Source organism: Theropithecus gelada, chromosome 4 (assembly GCF_003255815.1).
Source record: "Theropithecus gelada isolate Dixy chromosome 4, Tgel_1.0, whole genome shotgun sequence".
Classification (NCBI taxonomy): domain Eukaryota; kingdom Metazoa; phylum Chordata; class Mammalia; order Primates; family Cercopithecidae; genus Theropithecus; species Theropithecus gelada.
In genome coordinates, this window is record NC_037671.1 from 134,327,240 (window position 1) to 134,349,587 (window position 22,348).

General features: G+C 38.3%; 1 protein-coding gene across 1 annotated transcript in view; it reads left to right on the forward strand.

The window, feature by feature from the left end:
- The window catches only part of FIG4 (FIG4 phosphoinositide 5-phosphatase), a 127,146-nt gene that overhangs the window by 17,308 nt on the left and 87,490 nt on the right, over window positions 1-22,348 (forward strand). Inside the window, exons 2-4 of the mRNA XM_025382429.1 lie at window positions 5,925-6,023; window positions 7,291-7,414; window positions 18,526-18,682. Of these exons, the coding sequence (XP_025238214.1) occupies window positions 5,925-6,023; window positions 7,291-7,414; window positions 18,526-18,682 (380 nt within the window). The remainder of the gene's footprint in view (window positions 1-5,924; window positions 6,024-7,290; window positions 7,415-18,525; window positions 18,683-22,348) is intronic.

The following is a 22,348-nucleotide window of genomic DNA, read 5'->3' on the forward strand; positions in this document are numbered from 1 at the left end:
TTTGCCCACTTTTTAATGGTTTTTTTTTCTTGTAAATTTGTTTAAGTTCCTCACAGATACTGGATATTAGATCTTTGTCAGATGTATAGTTTGCAAAATTTTTCTCCTATTCTGTAAGTTGTCTGTTTAGTCTCTTGATAGTTTGTTTTGCTGTGCAGAAGCTCTTTAGTTTAATTAGATCCCATTTGTCATTTTTTGCTTTTGCTGCAATAGCTTTTGGATCTTCATTATGAAATCTTTGCCTGTGCCTATGTCCTGAATGGTATTGCCTATATTGTCTTCCAGAGTTTTTATACTTTTGAGTTTTACATTTAAGACATTAATCCATCTTGAGATAATTTTTGTATGTGGTATAAGGAAGGAGTCCGGTTTCAATCTTCTGCATATGGCTAGCCAGTTCTCCCAGGATCACTTATTGAATAGGGAATCCTTTCCCCATTACTTGTTTCAGTAAGGTTTGTCAAAGACTAGATAGTTGTAGACATGTGGCCTTATTTCTGGGTTCTCTATTCTGTTCTATTGGTCTGTGTATCTGTTTTTGTACCAGTACCGTGCTGTTTTGGTTTCTGTAGCCCTGTAGTATAGTTTGAAGTTGGGTAGCATAATGCCTCCAGCTTTGTTCTTATTGCTGAGGATTGTGTTGGCTATTTGGGCTCTTTATTGGTTCCATATGAATTTTAATACAGTTTTTTCTAGTTCTGTGAAAAATGTCAGTGGTAATTTAATAGGAATAACATCAAATCTGTAAATTGCTTTGGGCAGTATGGCCATTTTCACAATATTGATTCTTCCTATCCACGAACATGGAATGTTTTTCCATTTATTTGTGTCATCTCTGATTTCTTTGAGCAGTGGTTTGTAGTTCTTGTAGAGATCTTTCACCTCCATAGTTAGCTGTATTCCTAGGTGTTTTATTCTTTTTTGTGACAATTGTGAATGGAAGTTTGTTCCTGATTTGGCTGTCAGTTTGACTGTTGTTGGTGTATAGGAATGCTAGTGATTTTTGCACGTTGATTTTGTGTTCTTAGACTTTACTGAAGTTGTTTATCAGCTTAAGAACCTTTGGGCTGAGACTATTGGGTTTTCTAGAAATAGAATCATGTTATCTGCGAAAAGGGATAGTTTGACTTCCTCTCTTCCTATTTGGATACCTTTTATTTCTTTCTCTTGCCTGATTGCCCTGACCAGAACTTGCAATACTGTGTTGAATAGGAGTGTTGAGAGAAGACATCCTTGTTTTGTGCCAGTTTTCAAGGGGAATGCTTCCAGCTGTTGCACATTTGGTATGATGTTGGCTGTGGGTTTGTCATATATTGTTTTTATTATTTTGAGGTATGTTCCTTCAATACCTAGTTTATTGAGTTTTTAACATGAATGGATATTGAATTTTATTGAAAGCATCTGCATCTATTGAGATAATCATGTGATTTTTGTCTTTAGTTCTGTTTATATCGCGAGTCACATTTATTGATTTGCATACGTTGAACCAACCTTGCATCCCAGGGATAAAGCCTACTTTATCATAGTGGATATGCTTTTTGATGTGCTGCTGGATTCAATTTGCCAGTATTTTGTGGAGGATTTTTGCATTGGTATACATCAAGGATATTGGCCTGAAGTTTTCTTTTTTTGTTGTATCTCTGCCAGGTTTTGGTATCAGGATGATGCTGGCCTCATAGAATGAGTTAGGAGCCCCTCCTCCTCAGTTTTTTGGGAATAGTTTCAGTAGAAATGGTACTAGTTCTTCTTTGTATGTCTTCTAGAATTCAGCTTGGAATCCGTCTGGACCTGGGTTTTTTTTTTTTTTTTTTTTTCTTGTAGGCTAATTATTGCCTCAATTTCAGAGCTCATTACTGGTCTGTTCAGGGATTGCGTTTCTTCCTGGTTCAGTCATGGGACAGTGTATGTGTCCAGGAATTTATCCATTTCTTCTAGATTTTCTAGTGTATGTGAATAGAGGTGTTCATACTATTCTCTGATAGTTGTTAGTATTTCTGGGGTCAGCGTTAATATCCCCCTTGTTGCTTCTGATTGTGTTTGTTTGAATCTTCTCTCTTTTCTTTACTAGTCTAGCTTCCAGTCTATATATTTTATTACTTAAAAAAAAAAAAAACAGCTGCTAGATTCGTTGACCTTTTGAACAGTTTTTCGTGTCTCAGTCTCCTTCAGTTCAGCTCTGATTTTGAGTATCCTTGTTCATTTTGTCTTGATGATCTGTCTACTATTGTCAATGTGGTGTTAAAGTCTCCCACTATTAGTGTGTGGGAGTCTAAGTCTCTTTGAAGGTCTCTAAAAGCTTGCTTTATTAATCTGAGTGTTCCTGTGTTGGCTGCATATATATATTAGTTGTATCTTCTTGTTGAATTGAACCCTTTACCATTATGTAGTGCCCTTCTTTGTCTTTTTTTAAAACTCTTTGTTGGTTTACAGTCTGTTTAGTCAGACACTAGAATTGCAACCCCTGCTCTTTTCTGTTTCCTGTTTGCTTGATAGATTTTACTTTGTCCCTTTATTTTGAGCCTATGTGTTTTATTGCATGTAAGATGGGTCTCTTGAAGACAGCATACTCATGGGTCTTAGTCCTTTATCCAGTTTGCCACTGTGTGCTTTTTAAATGGGGTATTTAGTCTATTTGCATTCAAGGTTAGAATTGGTATGTGTGAACCTATCATCCGGATGTTAGCTGGTCATTTTGCAGACTTGTTTATGTGGTTGCTTTATAGTGTCACTGGTCTGTGTACTTGAGTGTGTTTTTGTAGTTGGCTGGGAATGGCCTTTCCTTTCCATATTTAGTGATTCCTTCAGGAGCTCTTGCAAGGCAGTTCTGGTGGTAACAAATTCCCACAGCATGTTTATCTGAAAAGGATGTTATTTCTCCTTTGCTTGTGAAGCTTAGTTTGGCTGCATATGAAATTCTGGGTTGGAAATTGTTTTCTTCAAGAAGGTGAATATTGGCCCCCAATCTTTTCTGGCTTTTAGGGTTTCAGCTGAGAGGTCTACCGTTAGTCTGATGGGCTTCCCTTTTTAGGTCACCTGACCTTTCTCTTTAGCTGCCTTTAATATTGTTTCTTTCGTTTGACCTTGGAGAATATGATGATAATGTGCCTTGGGGATGATCTTCTAGTGAAGTATCTGACTGGGGTTCTCTGCATTTCTTTAATTTGAATGTTGGCTGGGGAATTTCTCATGGATGATATCCGGAAATATGTTTTCCAAGTTGGTTCCGTTCTCTTTCTGGTATACCAGTGAGTTGTAGAGTCAGTCTCTTTACGTAATCCCATATTACTCGGAGGGTTTGTTCATACCTCTTCATTCTTTCTCCATTCTTGTCTTATTTCGAAAGCCAGTCTTCAAGCTCTGAGATTCTTTCCTCTATTGGTCTGTTCTGCTGTTAGTACTTGTGATTGCATTATGAAATTCTTGTAGTATATTTTTCAGCTCTATCAGGTCAGTTATGTTCTTCTCTACGCTGGCTATTTTGTCTGTCATGTTTTATCATGATTTTTAGCTTCCTTGGATTGGGTTTTAACATATTCCTGTAGTTCAATGAACTTCATTTCTATTCCTATTCTGAATTCTATTTCTGTCATGTCAGCCATCTCAGAACCCTTGCTAGAGAAACAGTGCAGTCCTTTGGAGGAAAAAAGGCACTTCTGGCTTTTTGAGTTGTCAGAGTTCTTGCGCTGGTTCTTTCTCACCTTTGTGGGCTAATGTTTCTTCAGTCTTTGAAGCTATTGACCTTTGTATGGCTTTTTTTTTTCTTTTATCCAATTTGATGACCTTAAGGCTTCGATTGTGGGATAAGGTGGATTCAGTTGACAGGTTTTGTTTCTGGAAGATTATAGGGGGCCAATATTCAGCTGCCAACTCCTGGACTGTGTGCTCTAATTCTGGAATACTTGCATTGGGCTCTGACTTTGTTCTCTGGCTCCTTGAGGTTAGGTATCCAATGTGCTGAGGGTGCCAACGTGTAGTGACTGCTGGTCACTACACTTTGATGGGTGGTGTCAGCCAAAGCATTTCATGGTGTGGTGGCAGTGGGATCTTTTCTCATTCACATGTGCCAGTGGCAGCGAAAGCATGGTGGCTGTAGCAGGGTGCCAGCAGGTGCCTGCCTCTATGTGGGCATTCACAGCAGCAGCAGAGGCAGCATGGCTCAGGAGGTGGGGGAGGCCCTGCTGGTGTGCATGTAGTCATCATGGTGATCCTGTTAGCACAGGGGCAGGGCACTGGTAGATGCAGGTCTATATACACTCTCTGTGTGCTGAAGGCGATTGTGGTCACTGAGGGTTGGGGAGGGTCCACTGGTCTCTGTGCCTAGTTTCACTCCCATGGCAGCATTGGCACAGGGGTGGGATGAGGACGGGGCAGGGTGGCTCTGGCCCACCAAGGCTCCAGCTGCAATGGCAGTGCAGCTGAAGGAGGGAGGTGGATTGCACCCCCAACTGCAGCAGTGGCAGGACAGGGTACATGCATGCACACACGTGCACTGGTAGGGCAAGGAAGACAAAACCCGTCCGCGCACACACATGTTGGCAAAGTGGTGTTGGAAGTGGTGGTGAGCCTGGGGGAAGCTGCAGTGGAGGGAGGGAGAGCGTAGGCTGCTGGGTGGCCATGGGGGCCACCCCACTAGAGCTCTTCACCAGTCAGGTACCAGTCTACCAGCACAGGGACTCTGATGCAGGCCCCTAGGGCACCTGACGCTGCCCTGCAAGCAGGACTGGGGCCCGGGAGAGAAGTCAGCAGACCAAGGGGTTCTCCGGTCGACTGTCCAGTCCGATGGGCAAGAGCGCCCTTCAGAGTTCAGGTCTGACAGTTCCCGTAGGGCTAAAGTCTCCTATGGGAACAAGTCAACCCTAGCGGGATGAGTGTGCCTGGCTGGGCTCCACTACAAACGCTCCCATACCAAACCCTTTGGGTTCTGCATCAGCCAGCGTGTTGCCCCTACCACTTCTCTAAGCAGCTTTCCCTGCCAACTCGAGTGTCTGTGGTGCTCAGGGAGTCTCCTTCTGTCAGGATGCCAGAGGCCTTGGCGAGAGTAAGTTTCTCCTCACCAGTTCAACTCACCCATTCCCCCAGAGTCACTGGGGGCCAGGAACAAATGCCGGTGCATGGTGGTCCCATGCAGCGTTCCCAACTTCCTCCCTCTTCAGCCTAACTTCTGTGTCTTCCCGCCACCACTCTCAGTGCCTTCCCTCTGCAGATCTGTTAGGAGTGCTCCGGTTGTCCTGGCCCCTCCGTGACAGCTGTTCTGCCCGGCTGCCTCTAGGCAGCCATCTCGCCCAGCACCTCTCCAGTATTTATTTAATAAGACTAATGTGATTGTGTTTAGTCGGAATGCTCCAAGGAACTGTTTTAGGAAAGAAAGAATAATAATAATTTCTTGTAGCTTATCTATAAAAGGTCATTTGGGAAGGACAACCATTTTAATCATTTACGGGACTCTGGGGTAGATTTTATAGTTGCTATATTAAAGACATTATCAGACATTTATGAAAATTTGTAAGTAGTTTTTTGATAAGCTGTCAGTACTTTAGTAGCTATAATTGTCTAAGCATTCCTAATTACATGTTGAGCTTTAGAATTTTTACCAGAGCTTCTTCCTGGTAAAGCTTAAACATCAGCCTCTAATCAGTTAGATTAATCTCTAAATTTATGACAATTGAATTCATCTGACCTGGTTACTGGGCACATTTCAGACATCAGACTGATCTTTATCATGAAACCACTAGGAATATTTTAATTTTAAAATTGGCCTTTTGGAGTCAGCTTTCCTTTAATCTGCCAGTTATACATAACAGAAATATTTCTTTAAAAAGTAACCTGACTTTATTAATGTATTTAATTTCAAAAACTGAAGTGGTATAAAATGTGTATAGGGCAAAATGCCTTGATAAACTAATGACATTCCTTTCTATTTATAGAGATACTTCCTAGTTGGGAGCAATAATGCAGAAACAAAATATCGTGTCTTGAAGATTGATAGAACAGAACCAAAAGATTTGGTCATAATTGATGACAGGGTAAGTATCCTCCAAACCTGACTGCAAAAAAACTTTCATACCTGTTGTTTAAAGGATATGAAATATCCTTACAGCTTTTAGTGATATATTATTTTTATCATAAATCTAAAGGTTTCAGTTATTTTTCTTGGTTGGCTAGAATTTGAATCTCCAATCTGATTTCTAGAAATCACTGGTGTCAAGAAGTATGCCAGAATTATACTTTGCCCCTCGTTTTGACTTGTTTTCAAAAACACACTCTTAGGGTAAGATAATGAGTATTGTTTCTTAAAGAGCTAACATTTTAAGGATTCAATGTAACTTAATATTGCATCTGCCAAAGAGATGATCTATTGTGGTTCTTTAATATCAAGCTACTTGAAGTCAGGGAAGACTTCTATGCTACAGACTTTATTTTGCTCCTAAAAATCAGCTCTAGGACCTTTTCTGACGATTTGCTATACACTAAGGAAACGTTAAGCTGTTCTTATCCAGAGGTTAGATTATCCAGAGTCAAGAATACAGAGGCTGGAATTCAGGTGGCACAAAAACCTGAAGCTGTTAGTCAAAAGTGAAATACTATATGGTGGTTTGAACAGTTAAGTTTAACTTTTTCACACAAAAGAACTTAAGTTATATTTTGTATTGAAATTCCTGTCTGTGAATATTTCTGAATCCATAAAGATTCCTGGTTTCTCAGATATGTAGTAACTACAGTTTGGAATCCATTTTCACTAAGCTACTTGTAACAAAACTATTTTCTGTGTTGTAATAATTTTAGATAAATTCTTGTTATGATTTCCCATGCTACTCCTGGGGTCCATTCTGCCCACACCTGTCCGAACATTTTAAACAATATAAGGTAATGGTTCTTGGCTTTATTTGGAGATGGGAGCAATTGGTCACGGAGCCCTTTGAAATGCTAAGAAAATCTGTGGACCTTCTCATAAAGATGCACATTTACTCAGAATTTTACATACAGTTTTAAGGGATTCATGGACTCTTGAAATTTACCTGTAGATCCCTTAAATCTCTGCATCTCTGGTTTAGAGTATAAGGTTTGGACGGTTTTTTTTTTAGTATAGCAGCATGATCCAATAACCAATCTTAATTGCTAATGTTAAAGAACTTGTTAGCTTCTTAAAATTGTAGCTTACTTGTGTACTATTATATACTTCTGTATGAAATAGCTGATGATGCTTGTAGGTAACTTTTAACTTTCAGGCACAAATAATAAATAATCTACAGTCTAAGCACAACCTTACAGAGTAAATGTGCTTGTTTTTAGCATGTCTATACTCAACAAGAAGTAAGGGAACTTCTTGGCCGCTTGGATCTTGGAAATAGAACAAAGATGGGACAGAAAGGATCCTCAGGCTTATTTCGAGCGGTTTCAGCTTTTGGTGTTGTGGGTAAGAAATCTGCCCCCTTCTTACAATCTTTTGTTTTTTGTTTTTGTTTTCTCTACATAGACTACTTAAAGGAGTTTATAAGGCTATAAAGTTTTAAAATTATAATTACCTGTAGCTTTGGTTATTTAAAACTTTATTATCCATCCATCAGATAACAAACAGCACTTCTATAGCATCTGCTTATGCACTTAGCACTGCTAGGTTTTATTTAGGATACAAACAAATATAAAAATGTTTTTGGCCTTTGAGGAGGTTGCTGTCTGGCTCGTTGGTGAATGAAAAAGTGAAAATTAGCTTGGACTGTAAACATCCACCCTGCCATTCATCAGCTGGAGTAACAAATCGCATAAAACCGGATTTAAAATTAATGGGAATTTCTCCTAAGGTTAGTCTATAGTTATAAAATGCCATAACCCCCTTCTTTGGATGACAGCTTTTTTTTTTTTTTTTTTTTTTCCACTCACTGAGAAACTTTGGTTTCTAAAATCACAGACCATCAGAAACTCCACTGTTTGAAATTGTGTTAGTAAGATAAAAGCATCCCACATTTACTTGGACAACCCAAGTCACTGTGACACAGAGAAGCTGCTTTGGTTTACCAACTCAGGTGCAGAGCTTCAGATACAAGGTTTCTGAACGCAGTAGTCCATAGTTATGATGGTTCTGTTGTTTTCAATGAAACAGGACCCTTGGTCTACTTCATAGTCCAAATGTGATATTGGTCTCTTTAAGTATCACCTTGCTTCGATTTGAGCCTCTTCATTTAAATTTTACCTAAGCTCCACCTTTCCCCCAATTTGTTAATAACTCGTTTAGCAAGATGGTCCATGGTTTCTCTGATATGCATTGTCCCTCCTTGTGGTGTATCAATAAACCTATCTTTACTGGACTATGGGTTTGTCCCTGATTGATCTGTGGCAGAGGACAAAATCCAGTGTACATAAAACAACTAAGATTATAAGTAAGAGCCAAGCTGTGTAGCATGAATTCATTGGTGTTGGAGATCACAGAAGAGGTAAATTACTTGGACCTGGAATGGCCAGGGAAGATTTCCCATAGTAGATGAGACTTGAGCTGTACCTTGAAGGAGGAGCAAGGTATGGATAATGCAGAGAAGAAAAGAGGGAACTCCAGTAAGGGTGACAGCAGAGGGACATTCATGAAGGTACCCACAGGTGCTGGGAATGCTGGGGAGTAGTCAGGCGAGGCCAGATTGCTTCGGGCTTTGAAAGCCAAAGCAGGGGGCTATTGTATTTTAGCATCACTGCTGCCAGCACCTTATTTTGAGTCTTTTTGTCTATAAACACTTAGGAAATTATCTCTGCGTTTCTTAAACCTACTGGATTGTATGTAATATTAAGTGGTTGTATTGGTTCGTTCTCGCATTGCTATAAATACCTGAGACTGGGTAATTTATAAAGAAAAGAGGCTTAATTGGCTCATGGTTCTGCAGGCTGTCCAGGAAGCATAGCAGCTTCTGCTTCCAGGAGGCCCCAGGAAACTTACAATTATGGCAGAAGGCGAAGGTACAGCAGGTGTGTCTTACATGACTGGAGCTTAATTAAGGAAGGGTGGGGGAGGTGCCACACACTTTTAAGCAACACTTTTAAGCAACCAGATCTCATGAGAACGCTGTATCACGAGAATAGCATCAAAAGCGTGGTTGTAAACTTCATGAAGGATCCACCCCCAGGAGCCAGGTACCTGCAACCAGGGCCCACCTCCAACAATGGAGGATTACAACGGAACGTGAAGTTTTTGTGAAGACACAAATGCAAACCATATCAGTGGTTTCTATAGATATTAACAAAATTAATGTGGACTTGACTATACTGTATGTGTTCATATTCTTATTTTGGGTCTTCTGATTAGCACTTTCTGTTTTGCGACTCTATGTCTCTGAAAACTTTGATTATATTCTGCCATCCTTGGAGTTTGCTTTTCTAAGATTGCTCTCATTGCTCTTCATGCATAATCTCTTTTTTTTTTTTTCTTCCACCAGAGTTTAATACCAGTAATTTCAACATTTTTCACATTGCATGACTTTTTTTTTTTTTTTTTTTTAGTTATTACTATTTTTTATTATACTTTATGTTATAGGGTACTGGCACATGTATACATATGTAACATTTTAGTTGTTAATGGTGTGATGGCTACCAAAAAACAGCTGAGGCAGAACATAATTTTGGACACATTCTGCCTGATGTTAGTTTCTCTAAGAATCAAAAGAAAAAAAGATATAAGCAAGGTTTATAAATTAAAAAAACAAAAAAAAAAACAAAAAAAAAACTTCTTTCATCAACACCACCTTAAATTTGCTTCCTACTTTCTTTTTTTTTTTTTTTTTAATTTATTTATTATTATTATACGGCTCTTTTTGTGTGTTAGGTGGCTGCTGGGGAAGGTAAAGAGTAGTATAACATGACTGGTTTCTTCTCAGGCCTAGCCCCTTTTCTATGCCTTCTGCTCAGTCTTGAGAAGGCCCTTGAGGTTACATGTTGAATGAATGAGTGTTTGTGGGAATATGTATGTCTGTATGTGTCATGTGAGTTCATGTATTTAAATGCCATACATGCCAATATGTTAAATTCCACTTTCAGTCCTGCTTATATTTTAAATTTAAGAAAAAAATACTATAAATAAAATGTGTTTTAATATGGTAGACTCTAATTTAAATAATAGTTACATAATAGTTTAAGCTTGTTCCCTTAAATGTTGATACTTTATTACAACTTTTTTTTTTTTTGAGACAGAGCCTTGTGGTGTCACCCAGGCTGGAATGCAGTGGCATGATCTTGGCTAACTGCAACCTCCACCTCCCGAATTCAAGCCATTCTCATGCCTCAGCCTCCTGAGTAGCTGGGATTACCGGTACACACCACCATGCCAAGCTGATTATTGCATTTTTTGTAGAGATGGGGTTTCGCCATGTTGGCCAGGCTGATCTCAAGCTCCTGGCCTCAAGCAATCTGCCTGTCTCAGCCTCCGAAAGTGCTGGGATTGCTGATGTGAGTCACTGCGCCTGGCCACAACTTTTTTGATAGGCATTTCCTAAGTATATACTGTTGAACGCCTTATTGGCCAGATTTTATTATTCAAAATTGAAGTTTTCTTGATGATTAAATGTAGTAAAGTGAAAATCACTTATTGAACTGTGTGGGTTTTGTTTTGTGTGTTTGTGTCTGTATGTGTGGTTTTTTTTTTTTTTAGGCGGGACCTCGCTCTGTCACCTAGGCTGGAGTACAGTGGCGAATAATAGCTCGCTGCAGTCTCTATCTCCTGGTCTCAAGTGATCTACCTGCCTCAGGCTCCTGAGTAGCTGGGACTACAGGCATATGCTACCACGCCCAGCTAATTTTTTTTCTTTTCTTTTTTTTTTTTTTAGAGGTGGGGGTCTCACTGTGTTTTCCAGGCTAGCCTCAAACTGCTGGGCACAAGCAATCCTCCTGCCTTGGCCTCTCAAAGTGTTAGGATCACAGGCATAAGCCACTGTGCTCAGCCTGAACTGTGTTTAAAAATAGCTGTCGTTGGGTATTCCAGAGTTGTATTGGGCTGTTTGACTTTACGTTAAATGGCCTCTAGACTGCTGGACTGTTTTTTTCTTACGATACTTCGGTCACCTTTTATTGTTCTTGACATGTTTGCTTTTAGCATATTCTTTGCCTCATTTTTAATCTATTGATAACCAAGCTTGTAAAACTAGAACTTTCCTTTGAATCAATTGATAACCAAGTTTGTAGCCAGATGTTTACTTTACACACAAGTTTTGATTAATAAACTCTGGGTGAGGGCTGAAGGTGTCTCCATGTTTCTTTTAAAGGTGACATTCTTAGCTATTTCTGTTGAACTTAGAGCCCTTTTAGCTTTGAGACTGTGCATGTATGGTGAAGTCTTCGTAAGGTTAACCTGCAAGTAAACTAAGACAGTAATGTACTGGTGAACATTTAGTATTTTTATGGAAATGTGCCTTATGTATCCTACTTCAGTCATGTAAATAAAGTTAAGAATCAGTGCAAAGTCAACAGGGAGTAATAAAAGTCTATGATTTTTCTAGTACAAGCTTAGGAATGTACTGAATACTGAAATTATTAACACAAAATACTTTGAAAAGTGTGTAGTCTAGTTGTCAAAATAATACATTTGTGAAATGACTAGAATGGTTGCGTTCTATTCTGTGGCTAAAATATTTTCTTCACTAACTTTTTGAACATGCTGAATCTGTGGAAAATATTTTTGTTGGAATGTTTTGGGTTGTTGTCATGGTTTATTTAGTACACATGTCATGAGAATCTAGAACAATACTTCTCTACGATCTGTAATAAAGGACTATTTTTCTCCCCCTCCCTCACATATATCACATGTTGCACTCCAACACCACATGTGACTTAAAATACGAGTTTAGTACTATCCAAACTAGTCTATGCCCTGTGTGAGGGCAGGTTCATTGATCATGCACACAGATATTGTGGGACAATCTAAATTGTTCTAAAGTTTCTAAATCCTTCCTTTCAATTTGTTTACTTATCTTTTCATGGGCCTTTTATTCTCAAACTCATGGACCAGCACTGGTCCCTAGGCCATATTTTGAATATTACTGACCTAGAGGGTTTTCCTTGCTATAAACGGATTATTCCAGTCCTGTAGCTGCCTGGCCAATTCCTGATCTGTTCCTTTGTTATTTGACAGCCAGCAGGAAGTTTGGGAAACCACTGGATGGGATCGTGAGCATCCATCACTAAGTTGTTTTATGTGGTCCTAGGACACATGAATGGAATGACCTATAGCCCATACTACTCAGTTTTGTTATAATCCCAGCTCCTTTTCATACATAGTGCTTAGGTACGTGTCCTTTTTCTGCCACTGTCATCTGTCAGACGACACTCTTCTAAGCCTCTAGTATGTTGAAAGGGAGTGGCAAAATAAGAAGTGTCAATACTGTAGACTGTGATGGACTAAGCTATTATTTAAAACAACACCGTTACAAATAGACTGCAGATCCAAGATAACAGTGAAAACACCAACAAAGTGTGAGTCTCAGACTAGTTAGGGGGCAGTATGATTTGATAGTAGAGATGTCACGTTGGTTCCAGAGAGCTGTCTTGTACAAAGACATTGGGTACTTGTAGGGGGTTTTCATCCTCTGCTGGAGCGCTGTTCTCACTGGAGGCTTTCAAGATAATAGCTGGCTGGCATGGTGACCCCCCAGACAGGATATTACATTATTCCCTGTTAGTGGGCTGATGAGGGTCCTCTCCAGCCTCCAGAATTGCATACTACCCCATTCTCTCATATTGTCCTTTTTAATATATTTTGCTTGGCATCCCTCTCAAGTGACACAATCTTTTTTATTTTGGAGAGAGAGAAATCACTTTTGCATGATGACCATCATCTTGTCTTCTGGAAAGTACTCAATGAAATTGATCTGGGGTCAGAAGTACATAGAATGAAGATGAAGAAACTTGTTCTGGTGTTCATCATGTTAGAGGAATGAACAGTTTGGATAGCACTAAACTCATGTTTTAAGGGATGAACAGGCTGATTCTTGGTGGATGTCTATGCCAAACTAACGCCTTTAATTGTTGAGAGTCATTTCTAATTGGTAGTAAAAAGGAAGTGGAAAATAATCTCATTTATAATATACTGAAGCCATTTGTGCCAGAAGAAGAGTGTCTCTTTTGTGAAGTATATTTACTTTCCCTCACACAAATTATAAAGGGAAGTGTAGAATGATATAAATAGCCTGGAGCTAAAAACATGAAATTAAAATTCAATTGGAATGCAGGTTGAGAGAAATTATTATTAGTAAGAAATTTTATCTAAAAAATAAATATACAGCAAGAATAAAAGGAAAACTAATTTATCTTGTAAATATTTATTTAATCCCAATTACATTCCATTTTTCAATTTTTCTGTGTGTGTGCTGCTTCTGAAATGCTTACTTTTGTAAGTTTTATATTTCTGAAAGGATGACTACTTCCTAAGTTGCTGTTAATGAGGTTGTCATCAGCTTTTTTTTTCTTTCCCATTCTGTGCCCTTCAACTTTAGTGAGGTCATTTTTGGCTAGTCTCTAACCTTTTTTAAAAAACACTTTGTGTTTTGTGGATTTCTAAAATATAAATATTTTCCATTATTTTAATAGCTTTTTTTTCTCAGTAGCATGGCCGATAAGATTCTTGAGGCATCTTTCCATTATTGATTTCAACTCATTCATGTTAATGTATTCAATTAGTAGTTCTTTTTTCATCAGCTGACAATAACAAGACATAGATCATAGGTATTTGCCAATTCTGGAGCAAAAATTCAGAGCACCAGGATCTTAGCTTAGACTTCATAGACTATAACACTGAGAGAGAGAGACACACACATACACACAGAGAGAGAGAGAATGTATGTATAAGAAAGTTAGTTTTGAAAGATAGCTAGATATAAGAGTCTTCTGGATGTGTGTGTGTGTGTGTGTGTATACACACACACTATATATATATTCTTCTGGATATATGTGTGTATATATGTATTATGTATATTATATATACATATATATTATTGGAACTAGAACTTATATATATATTAGTAGTTTATGTCATCCCTCTTCATTCTGGCTTTCATTGCTTCTGATGAGAAGACAGCTGTATATGACTGTTTCTAGTTTGCCCTATGAGCCAGTGAGCTGGGCAGGGATGGGACCTTGTGTTCTTGGCCTGACATGCCTGGAGTAGAGCCTCCACCCTGTGAGTCGGTGCTCGGTTGAAGGAAGGAGCCCGGACCTTAGCCATGCTTGCCTGGAATAGAGCTTTTACAACACAGAGTTGGTGGGGATGAGAAAACCTGGTGGCCTACCCATCCTGAGCAGAAATTGTGGTCCTAGACTGGGAGCTGGAGAGAAAGGAAGGAGCCCTGTCTTCTTCTTGGCTGCATCTGCCCAGAGTAGATATTCTGTCACACTGAACTGGGAGGCAGTGTGGAAGGGGAGCAGGCCGTGATCCAAATGCCCCAGACTTGCTGTTCTTACCAAGATTCAGTAGATTTTCTTGGATGTTTCTCCACCTTCTGTGTGCCCTTTGGGCAGTTTCCAGAAACTTTTAATGTTTTCCTTTGTTTTTATTATTTTTCTAGTTATGGTTGTTTTCCTAGGAAAGAGTCTGCTGAACTCCTTGCATTGCTATTTCAGAAGTGTCCCCTCTTCCCCACCACCAAGAAAGTTAGTTTTAACTCCCAAAGCAAAGTTCAGGGAACCTGAAAGTTTTTGACCAAGATTGTATGGCAACTAGTGTGTTGCTGACAATATAATGCTGCTGAACATTAATGTATATGGCTCTTTCTTTAGTCACCGATATAGAACCTCTATGTTCTAATGATCTGACATAAAATATAACTCTATTTATAACTCTCCAATATTCATTTAAAAACGAAACTATCGTCATTTACATTAGGTATATCTCCTAATGCTAACAAACCTGCACGTTGTGCACATGTACCCTAGAACTTAATGAAAAAAAAACAACAACTAAACTATCAGAAATGATACTTGTGGAAGATTGCATGAAGGATATGTAATTTACTTGATGTATTGTTTTCTTTGCCCAACCTATTCACTTTCCAGGGAACTGGAGCCATGTCCCCCGGCCACATCTAGGCCACCTACTTATCATATAAAATGGCTTTCAATGCTGCATGATTCTATTGTTTGGCCATAGTTGATTGGTCCTGGGCTGGACACCCGACACAAGTTGGGTCAATCCAAGTTCTTTCCCAGGAATTCTGAAATTGAACTTGATAAAAATGTCCTTTTCTTTCCAGTTGAAGGTTTTGGATGGAAAGCCCAGAGCTGTCAGCAGTTGTGTTTCCTACTACGTGATCCAGAGAAGTGGAGGAGCCTGGTCTATGGACAGAGAGAAGAATGGAGTAGATGTTCAGAGACACATCTTGACTAGGCTTTTCCTGAGGCCCAGTCACAGTTTCCCATGTGTGGCATGCATCGCTTCAGGATCCTTAATATAAATTCCTTTTTTAGTTTAAGCTGGCTCAAATTGGTTTTTGACATTAATTATCAAGAGTCCATGAAGTTTGTTCTTTTGGGCAATATTTCCCAAAATATGTTCCTCAGAACGTATATCCATTGGTTTTTGTTGTTGTTGTTGTTGTTGTTTTAAGGTAGGGGGCGGGAGGAGATTCCATGAACAAACGAATCTGGAAAGGCACTTGGTTTTTATCTCCCATCAAGATTCACAGTGTACTTTAGCACAGTACTGTAAGGTTCTCAGGAGTTTTAAGTTTCTTAGTCCAGTATTATTTGCTCACTGCCACTCCTCTCCCCACTGGGATTCCATTAACTAGTATTTCACGGAGAACACATTTGGGGAACTGTTACCAGAGATACTTAGATTTTTATCTTCAAATGAAATTAGACCTCCATTCAGCTGTGTGTCTTGCTGCATTCTTTTAGTTTGTAAAGAATGACATTTATTGAATTGTGTCTTGGCATATGAAACAGCATTGAGAAATGTGTCCTTGGCATTGCTGGAGAATTCTCCTGAGGTTGTTCTTTACAGCACATACCTTTTTGTGAGGATTCACTCTGGAATTGTCTCCCAGTTCTTGGAACTACCGTAGCTTCTCCAAGTAGTGGTTTGGTTTTTATCTTTCAGCCACTGTGCATGGTATAATTGGATGTGTGTTCCTCTTTGCATTATCTATTAGAAAATGGAGAGCCAAGTGTGGGGAATAGTACATAGGATCTTAAGATTCATTCTTATGTACAACTTTTATTCTTAGACTCATCTTACTATGTTTTTAAACATTATTTCCTTTACTGTAATTTCGTCTTCATTTTTATAATCTGTGTGTGTGTGTATTTAATTTTGGTAAAAAACAGAATTTGCCATCGCAATCATTTTTAAGTGCACAGTACAACAGTGTTAACTATATGCATCTTGTGCAACAGATCTTGAGAATTTTTTCATCTATGCAAAACTAAAGCTCTGTACCCATGGAACAACAACTCCTCTTAATCTTATATCCATTTGTGCTTAAGGCACTTCTGTCCTATTTGCAGTGAGACTAAAAGGAATGAATGAATTAAATTGTTTAGAGTAATTTTTTTTTTTTTACTTTAAATTCTGGGATACATGTGCAGAATGTGCAGGTTTCTTACATAGGTATACATGTGCTATAGTGGTTTGCTGTACCTATCAACCCACCATCTAGGTTTTAAGCCCCGCATGCATCAGGTATTTGTCCGAATGCTCTTCCTCCCCTTGCTCCCATCCCCCGACAGGCCCTGGTGTGTGATGTTCCCCTCCCTGTGTCTATGTGTTCTTGTTCTTCAGTTCCCACTTATGAGTGAGAACATGTGGTATTTGGCTTTCTGTTTCTGTGTTAGTTTGCTGAGAATGATGGTTTCCTGCTTCATCCATGTCCCTGCAAAGGACATGAACTCATTCTTTTTTATGGCTGCATAGTATTCCATGGTGTATATGTGCCACATTTTCTTTTTCCAGTCTATCATTGATGAGCATTTGAGTTGGTTCCAAGTTTTTGCTATTGTAAATGGTGCTGCAGTAAACATATGTGTGCATGTGTCTTTATAGTAGGATGATTTATAATCCTTTGGGTATATACTCAGTAATAGAATTGCTGGGTCAAATGGTATTTCTGGTTCTAGGTTCTTGAGGAATCACCACACTGTCTTCCACAATGGTTGAACTAATGTACACTCCCACCAGCAGTGTAAAAGCGTTTCTGTTTCTCTGCATCCTCTCCAGCATCTGTTGTTTCCTGACTTTTAAATGATCGCCATTCTAACTGGTGTGAGATGGTATCTCATTGTAGTTTTGATTTGCATTTCTTTAATGACAAGTGATGATGAGCTTTTTTTCATATATTTGTTGGTCGCATAAATGTCTTCTTTTGAGAAGTGCCTTTTCTTATCCTTTGCCCACTTTTTGATGGGGTTGTTTTTTTCTTGTAAATTTAAGTTCCTTGTAGATTCTGAATATTAGCCCTTTGTGGGATGGATAGATTGTAACCATTTTCTCCCATTCTGTAGGTTGCCTGTTCACTCTGATGATAGTTTCTTTTGCTATGCAGAAACTCTTTAGTTTAATTAGATCCCATTTGTCAATTTTGGCTTTTGTGGCCATTACTTTTGGTGTTTTTAGACATGAAGTCTTTGTCCATGCCTATGTCTTGAGTAGTATTGCCTACGTTTTCTTCTAGGGTTTTTATGGTCTTAGGTTTTACATTTAAGTCTTTAATCCATCTTGAGTTAATTTTTGTGTAAGGTGTAAGGAAGGGGTCCAGTTTCAGTTTTCTGCATATAGCTAGCCAGTTTTCCTAGCACCATTTATTAAATGGGGAATCTTTTCCCCATTGCTTGTATTTGTCAGGTTTGTAAAAAATCAGATGATTGTAAATGTGTGGTATTATTTCTGAGGGCTCTGTTCTGTTCCATTGGTCTATATATTTGTTTTGGTACCAGTACCATGCTGTTTTGGTTACTGTAGCCTTGTAGTATAGTTTGAAGTCCGGTAGTGTGATGCCTCCAGCTTTGTTCTTTTTGCTTAGGATTGTCTTGGTGTCTTGGCTATACGGGCTCTTTTTTTGGTTCCATATGAAATTTAAAGTAGTTTTTTCTAATTCTGCAAAGAAAATCAATAGTAGCTTGATGGGAATAGCATTGAATCTATAAATTACTTTGGGCAGTGTGGCCATTTTCGCAATATTGATTCTTCTTATCCATGAGCATAGAATGTTTTTCCATTTGTTTGTGTCCTCTCTTATTTCCTTGAGCAGTGGTTTGTAGTTCTCCTTGAAGAGGTCTTTCACACCCCTTGTAAGTTGTAGTCCTAGGTATTTTATTCTCCTCGTAGCAATTGTGAATGGGAGATCACTCATGATCAGGCTTTGTTTAGAGTAATATTTTTAAGTGAGATAAATGTCAGTATAGATATTCTTAGAGAATAATTCTAAGACACCTGAAAATGTGTATGGCTATGAATCATAGAAATAATAAAGTGAGAAATGTATCGAAGATCTTTAGCCTTTTAAATAGGCATCTAAAAGCCATTACTAAGTTTATAAAGCATCTTTCTCTTTCTTTTTTGTTGCATAGGTTTTGTCAGGTTCTTGGAAGGGTATTATATTGTGTTAATAACTAAAAGGAGGAAGATGGCGGATATTGGAGGTCATGCAATCTATAAGGTCGAAGATACAAATATGATCTATATACCTAATGATTCTGTACGGGTTACTCATCCTGATGAAGCTAGGTATGTATGGTGGTAACTCCCTTTTTTTTTATTTTTATTTTTTGGAGACAGGGTCTTGCCCTGTTGCCTAGGCTGGAAGTCATGGTCATAACTTGCTATAGCCTTGGCCTCTCAGGCTCAAGTACTTTTTTTTAATGTCATAGATCAGGTAGAAAATAAAATTAGTTTAGATACTATAAATGTTATGTAAAAAGATCAAATGTTGGCTCAGAATTTTACAACTTTTGTTCAAGAGCTGTTAAGAACCTCCATTATAGCAATTGGCAAGAATCAGCAATGGCTACTAACACTATTAGGTGAGAGGTTGTTATTGAGGAACAGAATAATCACATAGTCCCAACATTTTAAACTCCATGGATCTCTTTGTTATTTACAAAGAGGAGTAAGTATTTTTATGATGAAAAAAAATGGCAGACATTCTTATCCAAGTAATTAAACTTCTCATCACCAGTAATGAGATGAAACTGACTTTGTTTGACTCTCAATGGGAAGGACACAGTTTACCTTAGTAGTTAAATATTGCTAAAAATATTTAACTTGAATCTAAGCATGGGAAATAATCAGATACATACATACCACTAGACTTTCTGCAAGATAACTGGCCTAGATTCTTAAAAGAATGTTAAAGTCATCAAAGACAAAAAACAGAGGACTGTTCTAGATTTTAAAACAGACATGACAACCAAATGCAGATTTTGGTCAGATCCTGGGTTAAAAGTGCATGTACTTGTACTCACATCCTCACACAAAGATCTAAAGGGCTTTATTTGGACAGTTTGTATGTGGACTACCTACTCGTGATCTTGAATCAATATTTAAATTTGGAGGATAATAATAGTTTGTGGTTACTGAGGAGATTGTCCTTGTTTTTAATAGGCACATGCTAAAATATTTAGGAGTGAAGTGTCATGATGTCTGCTACTTACTGTCAAGTGGTTTAGAAAAATAAAATGTATATTTAAAGAGAGATAATGTTTGTGTATGAGTTTAAGGAGAGAGCTCTAAAAGTGAATTCAGAAGAAGGGCATATTGGTGTTAATTGTACTTTCCCCCGGCCTCCCCCCCCACCCAGTTTTTCTGTATATCTGAAATGTTCAAAAGTTTTGGAGGAATTACTGGAACCTTGGGAATGTGGGAAAAGCTATTAACAAATTGATAAAATTGTAAAGGTTGAATTGATTTAATATTATGAAGGTTAAAATTGAACAAAGAAATATTTATAAGTTTTTAGGATAGGTAACAGTTTAGATTTTAAGTATATCCTGTACTTTTATTTTTATTTATTTATTTATTTATTTTGAGACGGAGTCTCGCTCTGTCACCCAGGCTGGAGTGCTGTGGCCCGATCTCAGCTCACTGCAAGCTCCGCCTCCCAGGTTCACGACATTCTCCTGCCTCAGCCTCCCGAGTAGCCGGGACTACAGGCGCCTGCCACCTCGCCCGGCTAGTTTTTTTTTGTATTTTTTAGTAGAGACGGGGTTTCACCGTGTTAGCCAGGATGGTCTCGATCTCCTGACCTCGTGATCTGCCCGTCTCGGCCTCCCAAAGTGCTGGGATTACAGGCTTGAGCCACCGCGCCCGGCCTTATATCCTGTACTTTTATAGTGTTCCAGTACATGAACCAAAATTTAAAGGTGATGCGGCCCTGTTACTTGAGACAATCTTAGACAGTGGTTTTCTGGGCCCTTGTGATGCTGCTTTTGATGATGATTTGGAAGGGAGGTTATTAGAGAATAATTGGTTTCAGATGAGAATAAGTACAGTTTATCAGAGTAGACTTTTGTCTTGCACTAACTGAAAAACATTATATCCCATACAGCTTATAGGAAGGCCTATATAGTGTATTGACTAAAAGTGAATCAGAATGACCAGAGCATGCAAATCCAGGGATAGGAAAAGTTCAAGAAGTTAATGTTATTTATAAGTCTCATCTTTATGATACTTTAGCCAAGAATAGCAATACAAATTATATTATTGTATATAGTGATTTGGATCTCTTTAAAGAGCAAAATTATGAGTAATAACATGTAGTAAATGGATTTATTCAGAATAAGATACAATTATATTAATAGTTTTTTATAGGTAAACTGAAGTAATATTACTAAATAGGAAAAACTTTTAACACTTATAAGACTATGTTATCCAATAGTGCATCTAAGCAAAAATAATTGGCAAAATATTTGAAAACAAAATACAGTACTGTTAAACATTTCATACATAATGTTTATCTCTGTAATGCATGATTGTTATCAATGTTAGAAAATGTACTAGAGCAGTTCACCACATTAAAATATTGCTGGAAAAATTATCTTCTTAATGTTTGCAGAATATATATTTGACAAAATTCAATACTCAGTGTGATAAAAGGTTTTAGCAAACTAGCAATATAAGCAGATTTTCTTAATCTGGTAAATGATACCTATTAAAAACCTATATCCAAAATTGTTCTTAGAAGTGAAACTTCAAAATCATTACTTTTAATCAAGGTAGGAACAATACAGAGATATCTGCCGTCACTACTAACGTTCAGCCTCATACTGAAGGCCCTAGGCAGTTCCACAAGACTAGAAAAATAAGCCACAAAGCTTGAAAAGAAAAATTAATGGCATTATGTAAGCAATATCATTTTCTACTTGGAAAGTTTGAAAATATCTACAAATTCTCAGAACTGATGAAAGAGTTTAGTAAGGTGACTAAGAAAAGATGGCTGCGCATGGTGGCTCATACCTGTAATCCCAGCATTTTGGGAGGCTGAGGTGGGAGGATTGAGCCCAGGAGGTTGAGGCTGCAATGAGCCATGTTTGTGCCACTGTACTCCAGCCTGGGTGACAGAGTGAGACCCTGCCTCAAAAAAAAAAAAAAAATTAAAAGTAGAAAAAAGAAAAGATCAACATGTAAGACATATAAGGACCAGTAATATTTCCACACACTAGCAATAATGAACTAGAAAATTTATAAGGTACCTGCCAATAAATATAATAAAAGCCATACAAAACCTTATGGAAAAGACTTAAAACATTATTAAAATATTTTTAAAATCTCTTAATTAATTGGAGAGATGTCCCTTTATCACAGATGAGGCTTGATGTCTTAAAGATGTTAGTTTTCTCCAGAATTAATTTTTATGTATATTTTTTCTTGAGACAAGGTCTCGCTCTTACCCAGGCTAGAGGGCAGTGGTGCAATCTTGGCTCACTGCAGCTTTGAACTCCTGGGCTCAAGTGGTCCTCCCACCTCAGCCTCCCCAGTCCCTGGGACTATGGGCACATGCCACCACACCTGACTAATTTTGTATTTTTGGCGGAAATAGGATCTTTCTAAGTTGACCAGACAGGTTTTGAACTCCTGGGCTCAAACAGTCCTTCCACGTCGGCCTCCCAAAGTGCTGGGATTACAGACATGAGCCACAGGGCCTGGCCAATTTTTAAATTTAATGTAACATTAATCCAGGTTCCAAGAGGATGTTTTGAGAATGGAACTTGACATGATTTTAAAAGTCATATGGAAAAGCAAATATCTAAGCATGGTCCAGACAATTTAAACAAGAAAAACAAGAAGGGATAAAGTCAGCAAGATGGTAAGACCTATAGTAATTAAGATAATCAGGTGGTAAGCTATAGTAAATAAGACTGCTAAGTAGTGGTGGAGGAATTGATGGGGGTCAAT